General features: G+C 39.9%; 1 protein-coding gene across 4 annotated transcripts in view; it reads left to right on the top strand.

Moving 5' to 3' along the window:
- Positions 1-1,063: 1,063 nt before the first annotated feature.
- The window catches only part of NRBF2 (nuclear receptor binding factor 2), a 33,379-nt gene continuing 17,766 nt past the window's right edge, over positions 1,064-16,676 (top strand). For 3 of the 4 annotated variants that reach the window (XM_036086490.2, XM_078077665.1, XM_078077666.1), the window contains exon 1: positions 7,162-7,299. Coding sequence is in view for 1 of the 4 variants with exons in the window: in XM_036086492.2 (XP_035942385.1) it covers positions 1,207-1,291 (85 nt within the window). In the remaining 3 variants the exon portion in view is untranslated. Of the gene's footprint in view, positions 1,292-7,161; positions 7,300-16,676 lie in introns of those variants that run through there. The other variant, XM_036086492.2, reaches the window with a different exon arrangement.

The raw sequence follows: 16,676 nt of genomic DNA, 5'->3' as shown, positions 1-16,676 counted from the left end.
TTTACTGATCTGACCGAAGTTTCCCTCAAACACAGTTGAGTGCTTGAATACATCATACTCTCCTCCTCCCTTGTCCAGCTGTCACTGAAGTTTATTAAACTGGTCCACTGCACAGCCAGCCACTGGAAATTCACTAGGGCAGTGACATGGATTTACCACCCACGTTTACAGTTTATCTACCACCTCCAAGGGGTCTGTAATAGTTTGTTGTTCTTTTTGCCTTATAACAAATGTGTGGCTTAAAACAACACACACTCATTATCTCACAATTTCCATGGGTTGGGAGTCTGGGCGTGGCTTCAGTGAGTCCTTGCCCAGGATCTCACAAGTATGCAATCAAGGTGTATGCCCAGGCTGGGGCCTCACCTGAAGCTTGGGATCCTCTTTCAAGATCACATGGCTTTTGAACAAATTCATTTCCTTGAAGCCGTCCAATTCATGGTGCCTCTATCCCAGCTCCTATCTGTTCCCTTTACAACATAAATCACAATTATTTTTTGTCAGTGAATTCCTTGACGGAAAGAACCTAGCAGAGTGGTTTAGCATATAATTGTTAGCTTAATCAAGTATTCTATTTGGCTATTTGTAACCCATATCACTTTCCTAATTAGTTTGCTATCATCTAGAGGGCAGAGCCCTTTATCATTCGTTTGTCTCCCTCCAGGTGGAGGTCTAGTCCAGCGCATGGTTTAGCATTGCTCAAATCTGATGTTTTTTTGTTTGAAAAAAATCAGATGCAAGAATAAAGGTAGGAACGGGAGAGCAAGAGAAGGTGTAGCAGAGCAGAGGGATTTTGCGAAAACTCACGGGGGCAGAAAATGGGAGATGCCCAGAGCATAAGGCAGCCATCTTACTTAAATTTCAACAAGGCGGTCCACCCCCACGTGACGTCAGAGAAGACTTCAAGAAGCTGAAGACACGCCTCTCGCGAGAGGAAAGATAGCCCAGGAGCAAGTGTACGCCTGTCCGTGCCCCGCCTTCCCTGAGCCCCACCCACTCCCCGGTCCTCACTCCCACCTTGAACCAGCCACGTGTGACGCCATGACGCGTGCGTGCCCGCGGCGCAGGGGGCGGGCCCGCGGCGCGCCACCGGAGGAGGAAGTGGTGCGTTTGTTGCTCCCTCTGCGCCCACTGCTGGCTCCCGGGGCGCGGAGAGGGGCAGCTGCCATCGCCGCTGCGTCGCCCCCTTTACTACTGTTTTCCTCCATGTGCCCCGGCGCCGTCGCTCCCCTTCCTCAGGCCGCCGCTTACCCCGGGGTCTATGGAAGTAATGGAAGGACCCCTCAACCTGGTGAGTAGCCCACAGAGGGTCGTGTCCGCCCTCGGGAGCTCTTGCTTCAGGAGTTCGGTCGCGTCTCCGGCTTGCTGCAGACCCTTGAGGCCGGGAGGCGGGTTTGGCGGGGGTGGGCCTGAGGGGTAGGGGAGGCGAGCAGGCGTGGTCCCCCAGCGGCTCCGCGCAAGCAGCCCCAGAAGTTGCCCCCTTTGGTATCCCCGGGAAGCTATCACGTCCCACTTCCCGCCGCCCCGGGGCTCCCCTTGTCGCAGTGCCCTGAGCGAGGGGCTTCCACCAGCCGGGAAAGCCGCCACCTCTTCAGGCTGGAGGAAATGCCTCCAAGCGCCACGTAACCACCTCGTTGCAGCCTGGAGGGGCACTGAAGCCGGCCAGGCAGCAGTGGTGTGTAATGCTGGGTTTAACTTCTAACACATAGGGTCTGAAGTCTGAGCCTCCTTAGTTTGGAGAGTTGGAGTAATACTCGCCACCCCCATTTTCCCCTCCACCCATTTCTCATCTACATTCAGATGCATAAACTGAGAATCTCCCTTCTCGAATAAGTTAGAGACAGCTGGATAAAAAAGAGGGCCGTCCCTGTTTTTAGCTCCGTTTCATCACTTTAGGCATCATGAAAATACGGTAGGTGTTTGCCCTTCTCAGAAAAAGCGCTCGCTCACAGGCTATTGGCATTTCAGATGTTCCCATTAAAACAGCAGCGAGCAACACAAGTTCTTTTCTGACTACTGACTGACTACTGCATCTTTCGGTTTCTTAGAGGGTACCTATTTTGGATAGAGAAGTCAGATTATTTAAGGTTGTAGACAGGCAGGAGGAACTTTTGGAGTCACAAGTTTGCAGTTTATTTGCGGTAGTGGGCGATGGTGGCATTGGAGAAAGGGAGGTAGGAAGAATTAGTTTCTCAGGTTGGAACTCTGAACCCTAGTGTCGTGGAAGAGCCCTAGGCTGCATTTAAGCCATTCTATAGAGACGCAGTAGAGCTTGGTGGTTTGAATAAGGATTCAGGAGCTAGACTGCTTGGATTTCAGTTCTGGCTTTGTCACTTAATAGTTCTGTGACCTTGGGCAAATTAGTTGACCTCACCCTGTTTCTGGTTTGTTGTGAGGATTAAAGGAGTAAATAGGTGTAAAGGGCTTAGAACAGTACCTTGTACCTAGTACAATGTAAGAGTTAGCTATCATAGTAATCAAACCATAAGCTCTTAATTTAAAATCTCATTTGTAAAATGAAGGCTTGGGCTTGCTGCGCTTGAAAAGCCTAAGATTCTAGGACCTATAGCTGTTGTTCCCAAATAACCGCTGCCAGGTTAGCTGCTCTGAGAAGCGCCTCCCAGTTTTAAGTGGAGCTTGCCCCCATTGGTAAGAGTTGTTTACACTTAAAAAGAATTGGACAAGATTTGTGAGTTTTTAAAAACCAGGGACATATCTTGCACTTTTTTTGTTTTTAAGGTGACGTATAGTTTACAGTGAAATATAATAGATGGCTCAATACTGAAACTTCACAGGAATATTATTAGAAATAACCAGCAATTTACAGAGTGCTTCAAAGTTCAAGTGTCCTTGCAAAATGACCATTGGTTCAGTTCCAGTTAGCGTCACTTTATTTGGCTAGAGGCTGCAACATAATGCCAGCCAACTGCCCCACTAGTGTGTGGTAGCTTATGAGAAGACTGGAGCTGGGTGACAGTTGTAGATGGAGCAGCAGAATCACCAGTTTAGGAAAAATTAGTTAAATGGTGACAGTAGTATTATCTTTCTATAGAGGAGAATGTTGGCTAGAGCCTTGTCAAGCAGGCTAGCATAGTTCCACAATCCAGCCATAAAATATACGTGGACAAGTATCAGAAATTTGACATCTTGAATTCTTACCGTTGGAGATTTGAAAGATCTGAGTTCTAGCTTAGCTGTTTATTGGAAGATAACAGTTGGACAGAGATAAACATTTACTTGAATCATGAAGTGCTAAGTACCAATGAGAGGCCTCTGAATTTGTCACTCAGTTTTAAAAGATGGTTGTTGTTTTTTTAAGACTATCACTTTTTTTTATGTCAGCAGTTAACCAACTTAGTATCCAGTTGACTAAACGTGAGAAATAGTTCTCAGTGCTATGATTTAATGAGTGCCTGTGAAAATCCCAGTAGTTTATATAGGCTTTTTCTAATGACATTATAGTGTAGTCCAGATTTGTTGTATAAGGACTTATTACAGTACCTAGGTTTATAATTATGTGTCCTCAGAGCATCCTTGGAATTTAGGAAGAATTGCTTCCCAGTTTTACAGAAAAATAAGCCTAGACTGAGAGAAACTAAGTAATTACTTAGATTGGTGGATCACAACTTATTTTAATATCATGACCTTTTCTAACAATAGTTCTGAATTAATGTACAGTACTCACCATTTTCATTTTAGTATGGTCCTTATTTATATTGAATTGTGGATTCTGTGTCATTAGTGCCTTTGCTTTAGTATTGATTCTCTTATGGAAGGTTTGCAGTAAGGGCCTTATGTGCTTATTTCCTGGCGGTAGATTTTTAAGATACAGAAGAGATTGGTTCAAAATAGTCATTTAAATATATAATACAGATACTGTGTTCTAGTTCTCTGGTTTTTGAAATTGGTCAAAAGAAAAACTAAATCATATTTCCATTGTTGGGCAGAGGAATAACTAGTCTTTGGACTGAATAAGTTTTGTTTCATCAGTTTTTTTTCTTTGGTCAATTTTTAATATAGAAAAATTATAACTGATAAAGCTACTTAGTGTATATTTAGGCATTTCTTTCCATTTAAATTTGTCAAAGTGAGTGCTGGTAGCAAATGTCAAAACTTGGCATGAGATAATTTGTAGTTCTTTGATATGTTTACTGCCTATTTGGGAAGTGATGTCAGACCTTAATTTACACATGACTGTTGCTCATGCTTTGTTTACGTACTCTGCAAACTCTTAAGGACAGGGTCCATGTGACTATGTGGCCACAGTTGTATGTGTTTGGCTCTATTAAGTGCCGAGAATGTTTTGTTGAGTAACTGAGCTTCCTTCTAGAGTGGTCATTTCTCTTCTAAGACAAGGAATCAGATATGTGTTCCAGAGAATGGCCTTGTACATACCCGGAGCCTTATATAATTATCCCATCTTACTTATGGTGGCAGTAAAATCTTTAAGGTAAAAAAGAGGCTGTTTTGAACCACTTCCTTGTTGCCCTAAAAAATTTCAAGTTCATCCTGTTACAGCTATGTTGGGCCCAATGGAAGCACTCTAGGGAAAGGTGGTAGAGCACTAAGACTTATCCAACAATTACTAAGTGCTAGGATTGGCATCCGGCACTTTACACATATAGTTGACCCTTGAACAATGTGAGGATTAGGGGTGCCAGCCTCCTGTCTGGTCAAAAACTCCATGTATAACTTTTCACTCTCCAAAGACTTTTTTTATGATTATATTGTCAATTTTTATTTAGAACATTACTACCTTCCTTAAATTTCTGAATATTCCTTTATTATTTCCACATTTTCTGTATATTCAACAATAATCATAAATAATTTTTTAAAAAGATTTATTTATTTATTTGGTGGGGCGGGTGATGGGCAGAGGGAGAGGGAGAGTGAATCTCAAGCAGACTCCCTGCTGAATGCAGAGCCTGATGCGGGCTTAATGCCACGACTCTGAGATCATGACCTGAGCTGAAATCAAGAGAGTCTAACGTTCAACGGACTGAGCTACCCAGGCGCCCCCCCATAAAGAATATTATTAATACATGAGAACATAATTTAAATATGCCTCTGTTATTTTACCAGTATTTACATAAACTTAAATATTTCTGTTTCCATGACCCTAATAGTCTTATTTATTTAATGTTTCAAGTTTTTATTTAAATTCTAGTTAACATATAGTGTACTGTTAGTTTCAGGAGTAGAATTTAGTGATTCATCACTTACATATAACACCCATTGCTCAGTCACAACAAGTATCCTCCTTAACACCTGTCACTTAGTCCACCGCCCCCCCACCCCCCACCTACCCTCCAGCAACCCTATTTGTTTTCTGTAGTTAAGAATCTCTCTAATGGTTTGCTTCCCTCCTTTTTTCTTTCCTTATGTTCATCTGTTTTTTTTTTTCTTAAATTCCACATATGAGTGAAATCATATGATATTTGTCTCTCTGACTGACTTATTTCGTTTAGCATAATACTCTCTAGTTCCATCCACATCATTGCAAATGGCAAGATTTCATTCTTTTTGATGACTAAATACTCCATTGTATATATATATACCACATCTTTTCTAACCATTCACCAGTCAATGGACATTTGGGCTCTCTCCATAATTTGGCTATTGTGATAATGTTGCTATAAATATTGGCATGCATTGTTCCTTTGAATCACTATTTTTGTATCCTTTGGATAAATTCCTACTAGTGCAGTTGTTGGGTCATAGCGTAGTTTTATTTTTAACTTTTTGAGGAACCTCCATACTGTTTTCCAGAGTGGCTGCACCAGTTTGCATTCCCACCAATAGTGCAAGAGGGTTCCCCTCTTCTCCGCATCCCCACCAACCCCTGTTACTTCTTGTGTTGTTAATTTTAGCCATTCTGACAAGTGTGAGGTGATATCTCACTGTAGTTTTTATTTGTATTTCCCTGATAATGAGCGATGTTGAGCATCTTTTCATGTGACTGCTGGCCATCTGGATGTCTTCTTTGGAAAAATGTCTATTCATGTCTTCTGCCCATTTCTTAACTGGGATTATTTGTTTTTGGGGTGTTGATTTTGATAAGTTCTTTATAGATTTTGGACTAACCCTTTCTCAGATATGTCATTTGCAAATATCTTCTCCCATTCTGAAGGTTGCCTTTTAGTTTTGTTGATTGTTTCCTTGAAGTCCCAGTAGTTCATTTTCGCTTTTGTTTCCCTTGCCTCTGGAGATGTGTCTAGTAAGAAGTTGCTCCGACTGATGTCAGTGGGGTTGCTGCCTGTGTTCTCTAGGATTTTGATAGTTTCCTTTCTCACATTTAGATCTTCCATCCCTTTTGAATTTATTTTTGTGTATGGTGTTTAAGAAAGTGGTCCAGTTTCATTCTTTTGCATGTTGCTGTCCAGTTTTCCCAACTCCCTGAAGACTTAACTAATAGCCTACTGTTGACTGAAAGTCTTACCAATAACATAAACAGTTGATTAACACATATATTGTATATGTATTATGTACCATATTCTTACAATAAACTAGAGAAAAGAAAATACTAAAATCATAAGGAAAATACTTTACAATACTACACTGTAACTGGAAAAAAAAATCCACGTATAAGTGGACCTGTGCAGTTTGAACCAATGTTGTTCAAGGGTCATCTGTATTATTTATCTTCTTAGTAGCTGTATATTTCCCCATTTTACTGATGAAGAATTGAAATGCCAAGTAAATGTGATAGTGGGATTTGAAAGCAAGATTCTCATTAAAATAGTGATGTTACTGTTAGATCAGTGTTTGCCTATTTGTTTTGACTGTGATCCACAGTAAGATTTTTATGTAATGACCAGTACACACATACATATGTATATATTACTGCAGAGCTGCCACATTTTGCATATGCCTCTTGAAGTTGTGCAAAATGCAGGGGCTCTCATAAATTTCACCCAAAACAAAACTCTAATATTTACTATTACAAATATTTTTTAAAACTTTTAGAGTAATATTTACTATTATTTACTATATAATGTTTCCTATTAGGTTTTTTAAACTCTAATATTTACTATTAGAGCTTAAATATTTACTCTAATATTTACTATTAGGTTTTTTAAAATGCTGGTTTTGACCCACTAAATTGATTTCACAACTCACTGGTGGATTGTATCCTACAGTTTGTCTTCACAGCAGATGGTGGCAGTTCTGAAGAAAAGTAAGCTACACTGGAAAGGAAGTAGGAAAAAAGATGCAGCAGAGCTGCATGTGGGAGAAATTGATCCTTAGACTTAAAATCAAAAACAGGTCTTGGACTTCTCTAACACTTGAACAGTTATCGTAAGTATAATTACATTACATTAGTTTGACAGGTCAATTCAGTACTTACTTTACTGTTAGGAGATACTACTTGCCTGTAGGAGACTTACAGTGAATTTATTGGGGAAGGGAGAGTAAATGCAGCTTCTCCTTTGCTTTCTATTGAAGACCCTACCACAAGGTTCAAGAGGACATTACATTTTCCTCTGCCTTTTTGGTATCGTGTTTGTTATGGTGTTCCTCTTGTCATCTTTACGTACAGCTTTCCCCAAGGGCACGGAAATAAATACATGAAAAGTAATAGAAGGTAATACTGTTTTCCTTTGGGAAAAAAGACAATATTGAATCTGTATTTTTAAAGCAGTTAGTATGTGGAAGTAGGAGGTATTTCTTGGTGGGGGCAGTCACTAAGTAATCTAGTTGTAGTTAGGATTTTCACTGGTTGCAGGTGATGAAAGCCACTTAAGATTAGCTAATGCCAAAAGGGATAATTTATTGGAATCAAAAGAAAGGTGCAGGAAGGGCAGGGCTACAGTGTAGGTGGGTCTAAGAACATACGGGACCTGAGGCTCAAAGATAATCAGATTCTCCCTCTGCCTCTTCAGGCTTGACTGCTTTACTTCTCTCTGCAGACTTACATTATTTGGTTAATTCCTGAATGTCACATTAGTTACAACCACTTAAAACTTTCTTGACAGACTCTGTGTTCCTAAGCTTGAAAATCTAGTGGAACAAATTCTTTAGGTGTCCAGGGGACGAGGTAATATAAGAATATGGCAACTTCCACAAGAATCCTATTTGATTACCTAGGAAGAAGAGCAGTTAACAGAGTGGGATTATGTGTAAAGTGTTGGCTGTTTCTGAGGAGGATTCAACAAGGGAGGAATTTGTGCAGGGCATACAGTAAGACATTACTAAATCTGAAGCTGTTTTACTTTTTGTAAATGTTTTAGAACATTTTGTAGTATTGGGCTTTCATTTGTACTCAAGAGGGAGTAGGAAAATTCTGGTTAAAATGCTCTAGAGATTGGTTGTTGGATGAAATAGTGAATGAAGTAAGTGCACCAAGGACCAATTATTTCTTTGTATATATGTATATACATATGCGTAGTTATTTTAGATTTTGATGCAGTTTTATTCTGATACTTTTCTGAAATACAGTAATGTTATGTCAGCATTTATCAATCTCCCATCCTTCCATGCGACTTAGCATTCATTCCCTCATCCAGCTAACCCAACAACTGTGAGTAAGTACTGTCTCCTCAGATACTGTTCTGGATCTCAGGCATTCAACAGTGAATGGGACAAGGTCCCAATTCTTACAGAACTTTTGTCCCACGTCTCTAGTTTTCATCTGTTGTGTCCTCATTCCGTATTTTCTTTAATATCTGAAGCATAGTTACTTTGAGTTCCTTGATGTGAATTCCAATATATGGATTATCTCTAGGTCTGTTTCCGTTGTCTTTCTCTTTATTATCAGTCACTTTTTCCTGCTTCACATGCTTAGTAAGTTTATTGTATGTCATGCATTGTGGATGATGTGTTGTAGAGACTGAAATAGGAATTTTCCTCTAAAGAGTATTTTGTTCTGGTTGGCAGTTAAAATACAGGCAGATCACCATGATCTAGTCTAAATTTGGTTTTTAGGCTTTATTAGGGTGGGCCTATTTTACTTTTACCCATAATGCGTAGAGTGTGATCCTTAGTCCCAGGGCTGACCTTCCTGGGGTCTGAACTGAAAGCTCTGGTGTTCACCAAGGTTACTGTAGTCTGTACAGCCTAAACTGCAACCTGTCTCTCCAGTGTTGTGTGGCTTCTGAAATGTCTGCGCAGTGTCTGCTAGGCCTCCTGGAGTTATACCCTGTGCATGTGCAGCTTAGGCATTTGGTAAGGACCTGAGAGGACTTAAAAAAAAAAAAATTATTTATTTGTCAGAGAGAGACAGAGAGCACAAGCAGGGGGAGAAGCAGGCTCCCCGCTGAGCAGGGACCCCCCAATGCGGGGCTCAATCCCAGGACCCTGGGATCATGACCTGAGCCGAAGGTAGCCGCTTAACCGACTGAGCCACCCAGGCGTCCCCTGAGAGGATTTTTTATGCCTATTTTTAGGTTGTCTTCTTCACTGCAGTTGCCTCCAATCCTGGACCCTCCTCAAATTCCAGCCTTTTGACTCCAGTCCCCATTCCTCCTTCCCAATTAGATACTGCCGTCTACTTGGGTTTTATTTTTCTGCACTACATTTTGGAAAGTGCTCTCAGAAAGAAAGCCAGGTGAATGTAGTTCTCACCTTGTGCTTTTCCCTTTTCTTGAAAATGTAGCCTTCTGTTACTTTTTTGTTCAGTGTCTGTAAACTGTTTTTTTATATACTGTATCCAGCTTTGTAATTGTCTACAGCTGGAGGTAAGCCAATGCTAGCTACTCCCTCATAGCTGGATCATAAATCTAAATCTCCATGAGAATTCAAGAGGTTCTCAACAAAATTACATCAGTTTATTGTAAACCCTAAATGCCAGAAAGTACTTTAATATGAGATTGTAGTATCATGAAATCTAATACTTAGTACTCAGTGACAAGTATCACAACCTCATGAGGATTGGCCAGTCACTGCTTTCCCTATGTAAACATCTATTTCTAGGGCTGCCTGGATAGCTCAGTCAGTAGAGCATGTGATTCTTGATCTTGGGTTGTGAGTTGAAGCCCCACATTGGGTGTAGAGTTTACTTAAAGAAAAAATTTTCAAGATAGAGTTTGAGGCAGCTTACAATGAAAGATGAAGATGCCATACTATTAATATATGACTTATACAGCAAAGTATTCCAAGATTTAGGAGCTTAAAATAACACACATTTGTTTTCTCACAATTTCTGTGAGGCAGGAATAAGGGCATGGCTTAGTTGGGTCCTTTGCTATAGGGTCTTTCAAGACTGCCCTCACAAAGTGTCATCTGGGGCTGCAGTCCCATTTGAAGGTTCCACTGGGTCAGGAGCTACTTCCGTGCTCACTCACATGGTTGATGGTAGGATTTAATTCCTTGAAGGCTTTGTAATCAGCTTTTGGATTCAGTTCCTTGCTGGTTGTTGGCAGACTACCCTCAGTTTCTTCCACGTGAGCCTTTCCATAGGGCAGTTCACAACAGGACTGGTGGCTTCATTAAAGTGAGCAAGGGAGAGAAAGTGCTACCAAGATGAAAGTGACAGTCTTTTGTAAACTAATTGTAGAAACAACATCCACCACCTTTGCTATATTCTGTTCCCTTAGATGCAAGTCACTGGGTTTAGCACACATTAGAGGGGAAGAGATTACATAAGCGTGTGAATACCAGAAGGCAGGGGTCATTGGGAGCTACATCAGAATCTGCTTACTACAGTTGTTGATAGAGAAGCAAAGAAAATAACTGAATCAACAAAGAATATCAAGAAAATATAATTGTGTGGGACTGCATCAAACTAATAAGCTGCACAGCAAAGGAAATCATCGACAAAATGAATGGGAGAAAATATTTGCAAATCATACATCTGATAAGGTGTTAATGTCTAAAATATATCAAGAATTCATATAACTCAATAGCAGAAAAGCGAACAGTCCAATTAAAAAATGGGCAAAGGGGGGCGCCTGGGTGGCTCAGTTGGTTAAGCGTCTGCCTTTGGCTGAGGTCATGATGCCAGGGTCCTGGGATCGAGCCCCTCATCGGGCTCCCTGCTCCTCAGGGAGCCTGCTTCTCCCTCTCCTCCTGCCTGCCGCTCCCCGTGCTTGTGCTCTCTGTCAAATGAATAAATCTTTAAAAAAAAAATGGGCAGAGGATCTGAGTAGACATTATTCCTTTTTTTTTTTTTTTTTTTTTAAAGATTTTATTTATTAGAGGAAGAGAGCATGAGTGATGGAGAAGTAGGATACCCTCCTGAGCAGGGATCCCGACACAGAGCTCAATCCCAGCACCCTGGGATCATAACCTGAGCTGAAGGCAGACACTTAACCGACTGAGCCACCCAAGCACCCCAAATAGACCTTTTTCTATAGGAGACATGCAGATGGCCAACTGGTACATGAAAAGATAACTAAATCACTGATCATCAGAAAATGCACATCAAAACCACAATGAGATACCGTCTTACCTATGTTAGAATGGCTAATATCAAAAAGGCTAGAAGTGACAATTGTTGGCTAGGATGTGAAAAAAAAGAGAACCCTTGTGCACTATTGGTGGGAATGCAAATTGGTGCAGCCACTGTGGAAAACAGTATGGAGGTTCTTCAAAAAATTAGGAATAGAACTACCTTATGATCCAACAGTTCCACTTCTGGGTATTTGAAGAAAATGAACACACTAACTTGAAAAGATATATGGACCCCATGTTCATTGAAGCATTATTTATAATAGCCAAGATATGGAAACAGCCTAAGTTTCCATTGATGGATGAATGGATAAAGATGTGGTACTTATACATTGGGATATTATTTAGCCACACACACACACACACACACAATGAGATCTTCCCATTTGTGGCAAAATGAATGGACACAGAGGGCATTATGCTATGTGAAGTAAGTCAGAGAAAGACAGATATGTGTGATTTTACTTACATATGGAACTTAAAAGGCAAAAAAAAAAGAACAGGCTCATAGAACAGATTGGTAGTTGCCTTAAGTGGCGGTGAGGGGGTGGTCAGAATAGATGGAGGAGGTCAGAAGGTACAAACTTGTAGTTATAAATAAGTCCTGGGATATAATGTATAGCATGGTGACTGTTGCTAATAATACTGTATTGCGTATTTGAAAGTTGCAAAGATAGTAGATCTTAAAAGTCTTCATCTGAAGAAAAAGTTTTGGGGCAACTGGATGGCTCAGTTGGTTAAGTGTCCGACTCTTGATTTCGGCTCAGGTCATGATCTCAGGGTCATGCTTAAGATGCTCTCTCTCCCTCTCCCTCTGCTCCCCACCTCTTAAAAAAAAAGAAAGTTTTTTGTAATGTATGGTGTATGATGTTAAATTATTGTAGTGATCATTTTCCAATATATACAAATATCAAGTCATGTACACCTGAAACTAATAAAATGTTACATGTCAACTATACCTGAATTAGAAAAGAAGATATCCTATGGGAAGCAACTACTAATGATTAGTTAACTGTGATGTATTAGAATGGAAAAGATAATCAGGACAGAAAAGACTAATTTTTTATTTTTATTTTGAAGTATTTTATTTTGAAGTATAGTTGACATATATTAGTTTCAGGTGTACAACGTAGTGATTTAACAATTCTATACATTACTCAGTGCTCACCATAAATAGTCACCATCTGTCACCATACAACGTTGTTATGTTGTTATTGACTATATTGCACTTTTCATCTCCGTGACTTATTTTATAACTGGAAGTTTGTATCTCTTAATTATTTTCACCTATTTCGTTCATCAGCCCACCCCTCTTCCCTCTGGCCACCACCAGTTCTCTGTTTATGAGTCTGTTTCTGTTTTGTTGTTTTGGAAAACACTGATTTTTATGAAAGATTTATATACACTTTTATAAGAAATCCAGAGGGTTAAAACAGACAAAAAATTGAGCTCATTTGTTTATCAGCAAGGGAGATGAAGATGGGTTAATGGAATTGAAGCTCTTGAAGAGTGTTAGGTTGCTTTTTCCGCCTAACAGTTTCCTGGCCAGGATTGATACTTTAAGAAAAAGATAAATAAAATTTAAGCTTAATTTGTTTTGTTTAGTAGCCAAAATAGATGCATTCTTGGCTTAAACATTTTTTGACTGGTTAGTGAAACCATTCATAAAGACCTGGAGTGTCTTTTACCCTTTCTTAATGAATATGAAATACTGAGATACAGCCTTTTCCATAAATCAGTGCATCTTGAAATACTTGGCAAAACCCCCCCCCATGTTATCAGAATTAAAATATATCACTGCCCAGACTGCTTTTAGAATCTCTCAACCAACATTCCCATTTCAGTTGCTTCTTGTTCCTGTTTTATTTTGAATTACCAAAGAAACTTATTTATAGACTTAATATGTTTAATGGCTGTGATTCTACCAAGAACGGTATTTAAAGAGATTAATTTTAACTTAATGGGATCTTTAAAAATTGTTTTAAAAATAAGTATTGGGGTGCCTGGGTGGCTTAGTAGGTTAAGTGTCCGACTCTTGATCGCAGGGTTGTGAGTTCAAGCCCCAGCATGGAGCCTACTTAAAAAAAAAAAGAAAAAGGAAGTATCAATAATAATAAATAAATAAATAAATAAAAATAAGAAGTATTACCAAAATAAATTTCCTATAATATCTTCAGTTAGAAAAAAAAAAGCAATTTAGTCTCCCCAACTACTTTGTGAACTTGATGGCAAGTACCGCCAAGGCTTCTCTTGTCTTTTAAGTAGTTTAATTTTCATAATACTCTCATTTTAGAGATGGGAAAACTCAGGCAGAAAGTTAAGAAAGCCAATTTCATGTGTCTAGTAAGTGTTCAAGCTGAGATTTGAACCTAAGCAGTCAAGCTCTGTATGGAGTCTGGGCTTGCTGGGTGTCTAACAAGAACTTAGTAGGAACTGTATTTTTTTTTTTTTAATAGGGAATTTGATTGCTATGATGCCAGATGACCTAGAGTAGGTGTGTGTTTTTATTTTATTTATTTATTTATTTATTTTTTAAAGATTTTATTTATTTATTTGACAGAAACACAGCGAGAGAGGGAGCACAAGCAGGGGGAAGTGGGAGAGGGAGAAGCAGGCTCCCCGCTGAGCAGGGAGCCCAATGCGGGGCTCAATCCCAGGACCCTGGGACCATGACCTGAGCTGAAGGCAGACGCTTAATGACTGAGCCAGCCAGGTGCCCCAGGTGTGTGTTTTTAAATGAGCTGTAACTCGTGAATTGGCAGAGTGATCAGAGATTGGACTTTACATGGGGAGGTTTTAGTCAATTCAAGAGGAGTAGGAGATACTGTTCTCACCACTTGAGAACTTTTTCTTTGGTGTTCAAGAAACAATTTATTCTGTTACTGTGGAGCTTGAAGTTGAATTAGGGAGCTTCATAAGTATAGTACAAGGTAGAAAGTGGTTAATGTCATCAGAGACACAGATGCAGCATCAGAGCGAGGTGACCTCAGAGAGCATCTCATCCCTGCTTCTCAGAGTGTGTCTCGGAGCCAGCTGCTTCACCTGCACCCGCTCTAGACCTACAGAATCAGTCTGCATTTTAACCAGATCCCCAGGTGATTTGTATTCCATTAAAACTTAAGCACCAGTCTGGTCCATGTCTATCATTTTACAGAGCCTGAAGAATGAAGTAATTTAACTAGTTAGTGGGAAAGCCAAAACTTGAGTCCAGAGCCCTGGGTTCATGGTAGGGATGGATCTGCACTTTGCCATGCACAGTTAGGAGGTACTTTGGAATTTCAGAGCAGGTTTGTCTCTTATGTATGGCTTTTCTTGCAAAGCTCAGAAAGGTTAAGGCACCTGCAGATTCACCCCTTTCTTTTTTTCTTTTACCACCTAGACTTAGAGCCTTGTTGATAGAGTGCCAGTTGCTTTATATTAGCAGAACACATTACTTAGAGAAACTGCGTTGATCATAACTTAGCTTTCTTCATGTATAGTCTCTTCCCAAAAGATCTGTATCATTTCTGGGTACTATAAAATACTCCTGTGCTCAGAACATATAGTCATTTCTTCTACCCATTATTATTTTCAGGAATAAATTGAGGCTTAGAGAGAAAGTTTAGTTATTATTTGAAGAATAAAAGTCTCTGAAACAGTTGAAATGGATGATCTTGCTTTTAAAGAGTGTTGCTGTGTCTTCCTTCCAAAAATAGAAGGGAAAATGTAAACAACAGGCATTGCCAGGAGGGCTGTTTTCTACTTTTGTCTTCACCTCTGTTTTAGATTGAGCATGATTTGCAAACATGCCCAGAATATTTCTAATCTCAGTTGCAAAACTGATTCTCTGAAGTATTTTTGTGAGGCATCTGTGGCACAGTTTTTGAAAAACATTCAAGTTAAGCCACTTTACACCTGACAGTACAGATTTGCTTTTTGCCTTCTTAAAACATTGAGGTAAAGGGGTGCCTGGCTGGCTCAGTTGTAAGAGCACGTGACTCTTGATCTCGGGGTCCTGAGTTCAAGCCCCACATTTGGTATAGAGATTACTGAAAAAGTAAATAAACTTAAAATTTTTTTAAATTGTGGTAAAGTACACATAGCATAAAATATACTCTATCATTTTTAAGTGCACAGTATAGCGGCAAGTATATTCACTTATCGTGCAGCAGGTCTCCAGAACCTTTCACCTTGCAAAACTGAAACTCTACACCTTCAACAACAACTCCTCACTTTTCTCTCACCACCCCCTGGCAACCACTATTTCACTTTCTGTTTTGATGAGTTTGACTACATTAGGTACCCATATAAGTGGGATCATACGTATTTGTCTTTTGGTAACTGGCTTATTTTCTATTTTATTATTAGCATAATGTTCTCGGAGTTCATCCATGTTGTAGCATGTGTTGGAATTTCCTTCCTTTGCAAGGCTGACTACGAATTCCCTTGCGTGTGTGTATATATCTATATACCGCATTTTGTTCCTCTTTGATCTGTTGATCCCATGTTCTGACTGCTGTGACTAATGCTGCTGTGGACCTGAGTGTACAGTGCTTTTCACTTCTTTCTTAAGAAGCTTTGCTAAATCATCTGTGAGTTTGTGAGGAAAACTACACTAGTTAGAAGAATTGAGTTGAGTGCTCGCTTCGGCAGCACATATACTAGAAGAATTGAGTTGATCATTTCTTTCTTCTTTGCTGCTAATTGTATAACCTTAGGTGAGATATGTGGCCCCTAGGAGTCTGCTGGACATCCTTATGTCAGAAAGGGAAATACATAAAGTTGTAGGAATTCATAAAGTGTAGCACAGATGCGAAGAGGCCAGTGACTACTTATTAATCGATTTTCCTTTACATTCGGGGGCACTTTAGTCATTTGCTTTCGGAAGTTCTGAGTTTGTTGTTTTGTGGTCAGTGGTACCTGAAAAAGAAATCACTGTAATATTAAATATTTGTATAGTCAGGGGTGCCTGGGTGGCTCAGTCATTAAGCATCTGCCTTCAGCTCAGGTCATGATCCCAGGGTCCTGGGATCAAGGCCCGCATCGGGCTCCCTGCTCGGCGGGAAGCCTGCTTCTCCCTTTCCCACTCCCCCTGCTTGTGTTCCCTCTCCCGCTGTGTCTCTCTCTGTCAAATAAAAAAATAAAATCTTAAAAAAAATTTTTGTATAGTTAATTCTTCAACTGTACAGTGTGCAAATTTTTATCTTAAAAACAAATAGTAACTGTAATGTTGGAAGGGAAGAATGAGTTGATACAAGAGAAGCTTGACTTTTCTGGAAATTTCCTGATTTTAGTTGTTGAACAATACA

Source organism: Halichoerus grypus, chromosome 7 (genome assembly GCF_964656455.1).
Source record: "Halichoerus grypus chromosome 7, mHalGry1.hap1.1, whole genome shotgun sequence".
NCBI classification, from domain to species: domain Eukaryota; kingdom Metazoa; phylum Chordata; class Mammalia; order Carnivora; family Phocidae; genus Halichoerus; species Halichoerus grypus.
The sequence above is the reverse complement of the archived record's forward strand: the minus strand, read 5'-3'. Positions and strand labels throughout refer to the sequence as shown.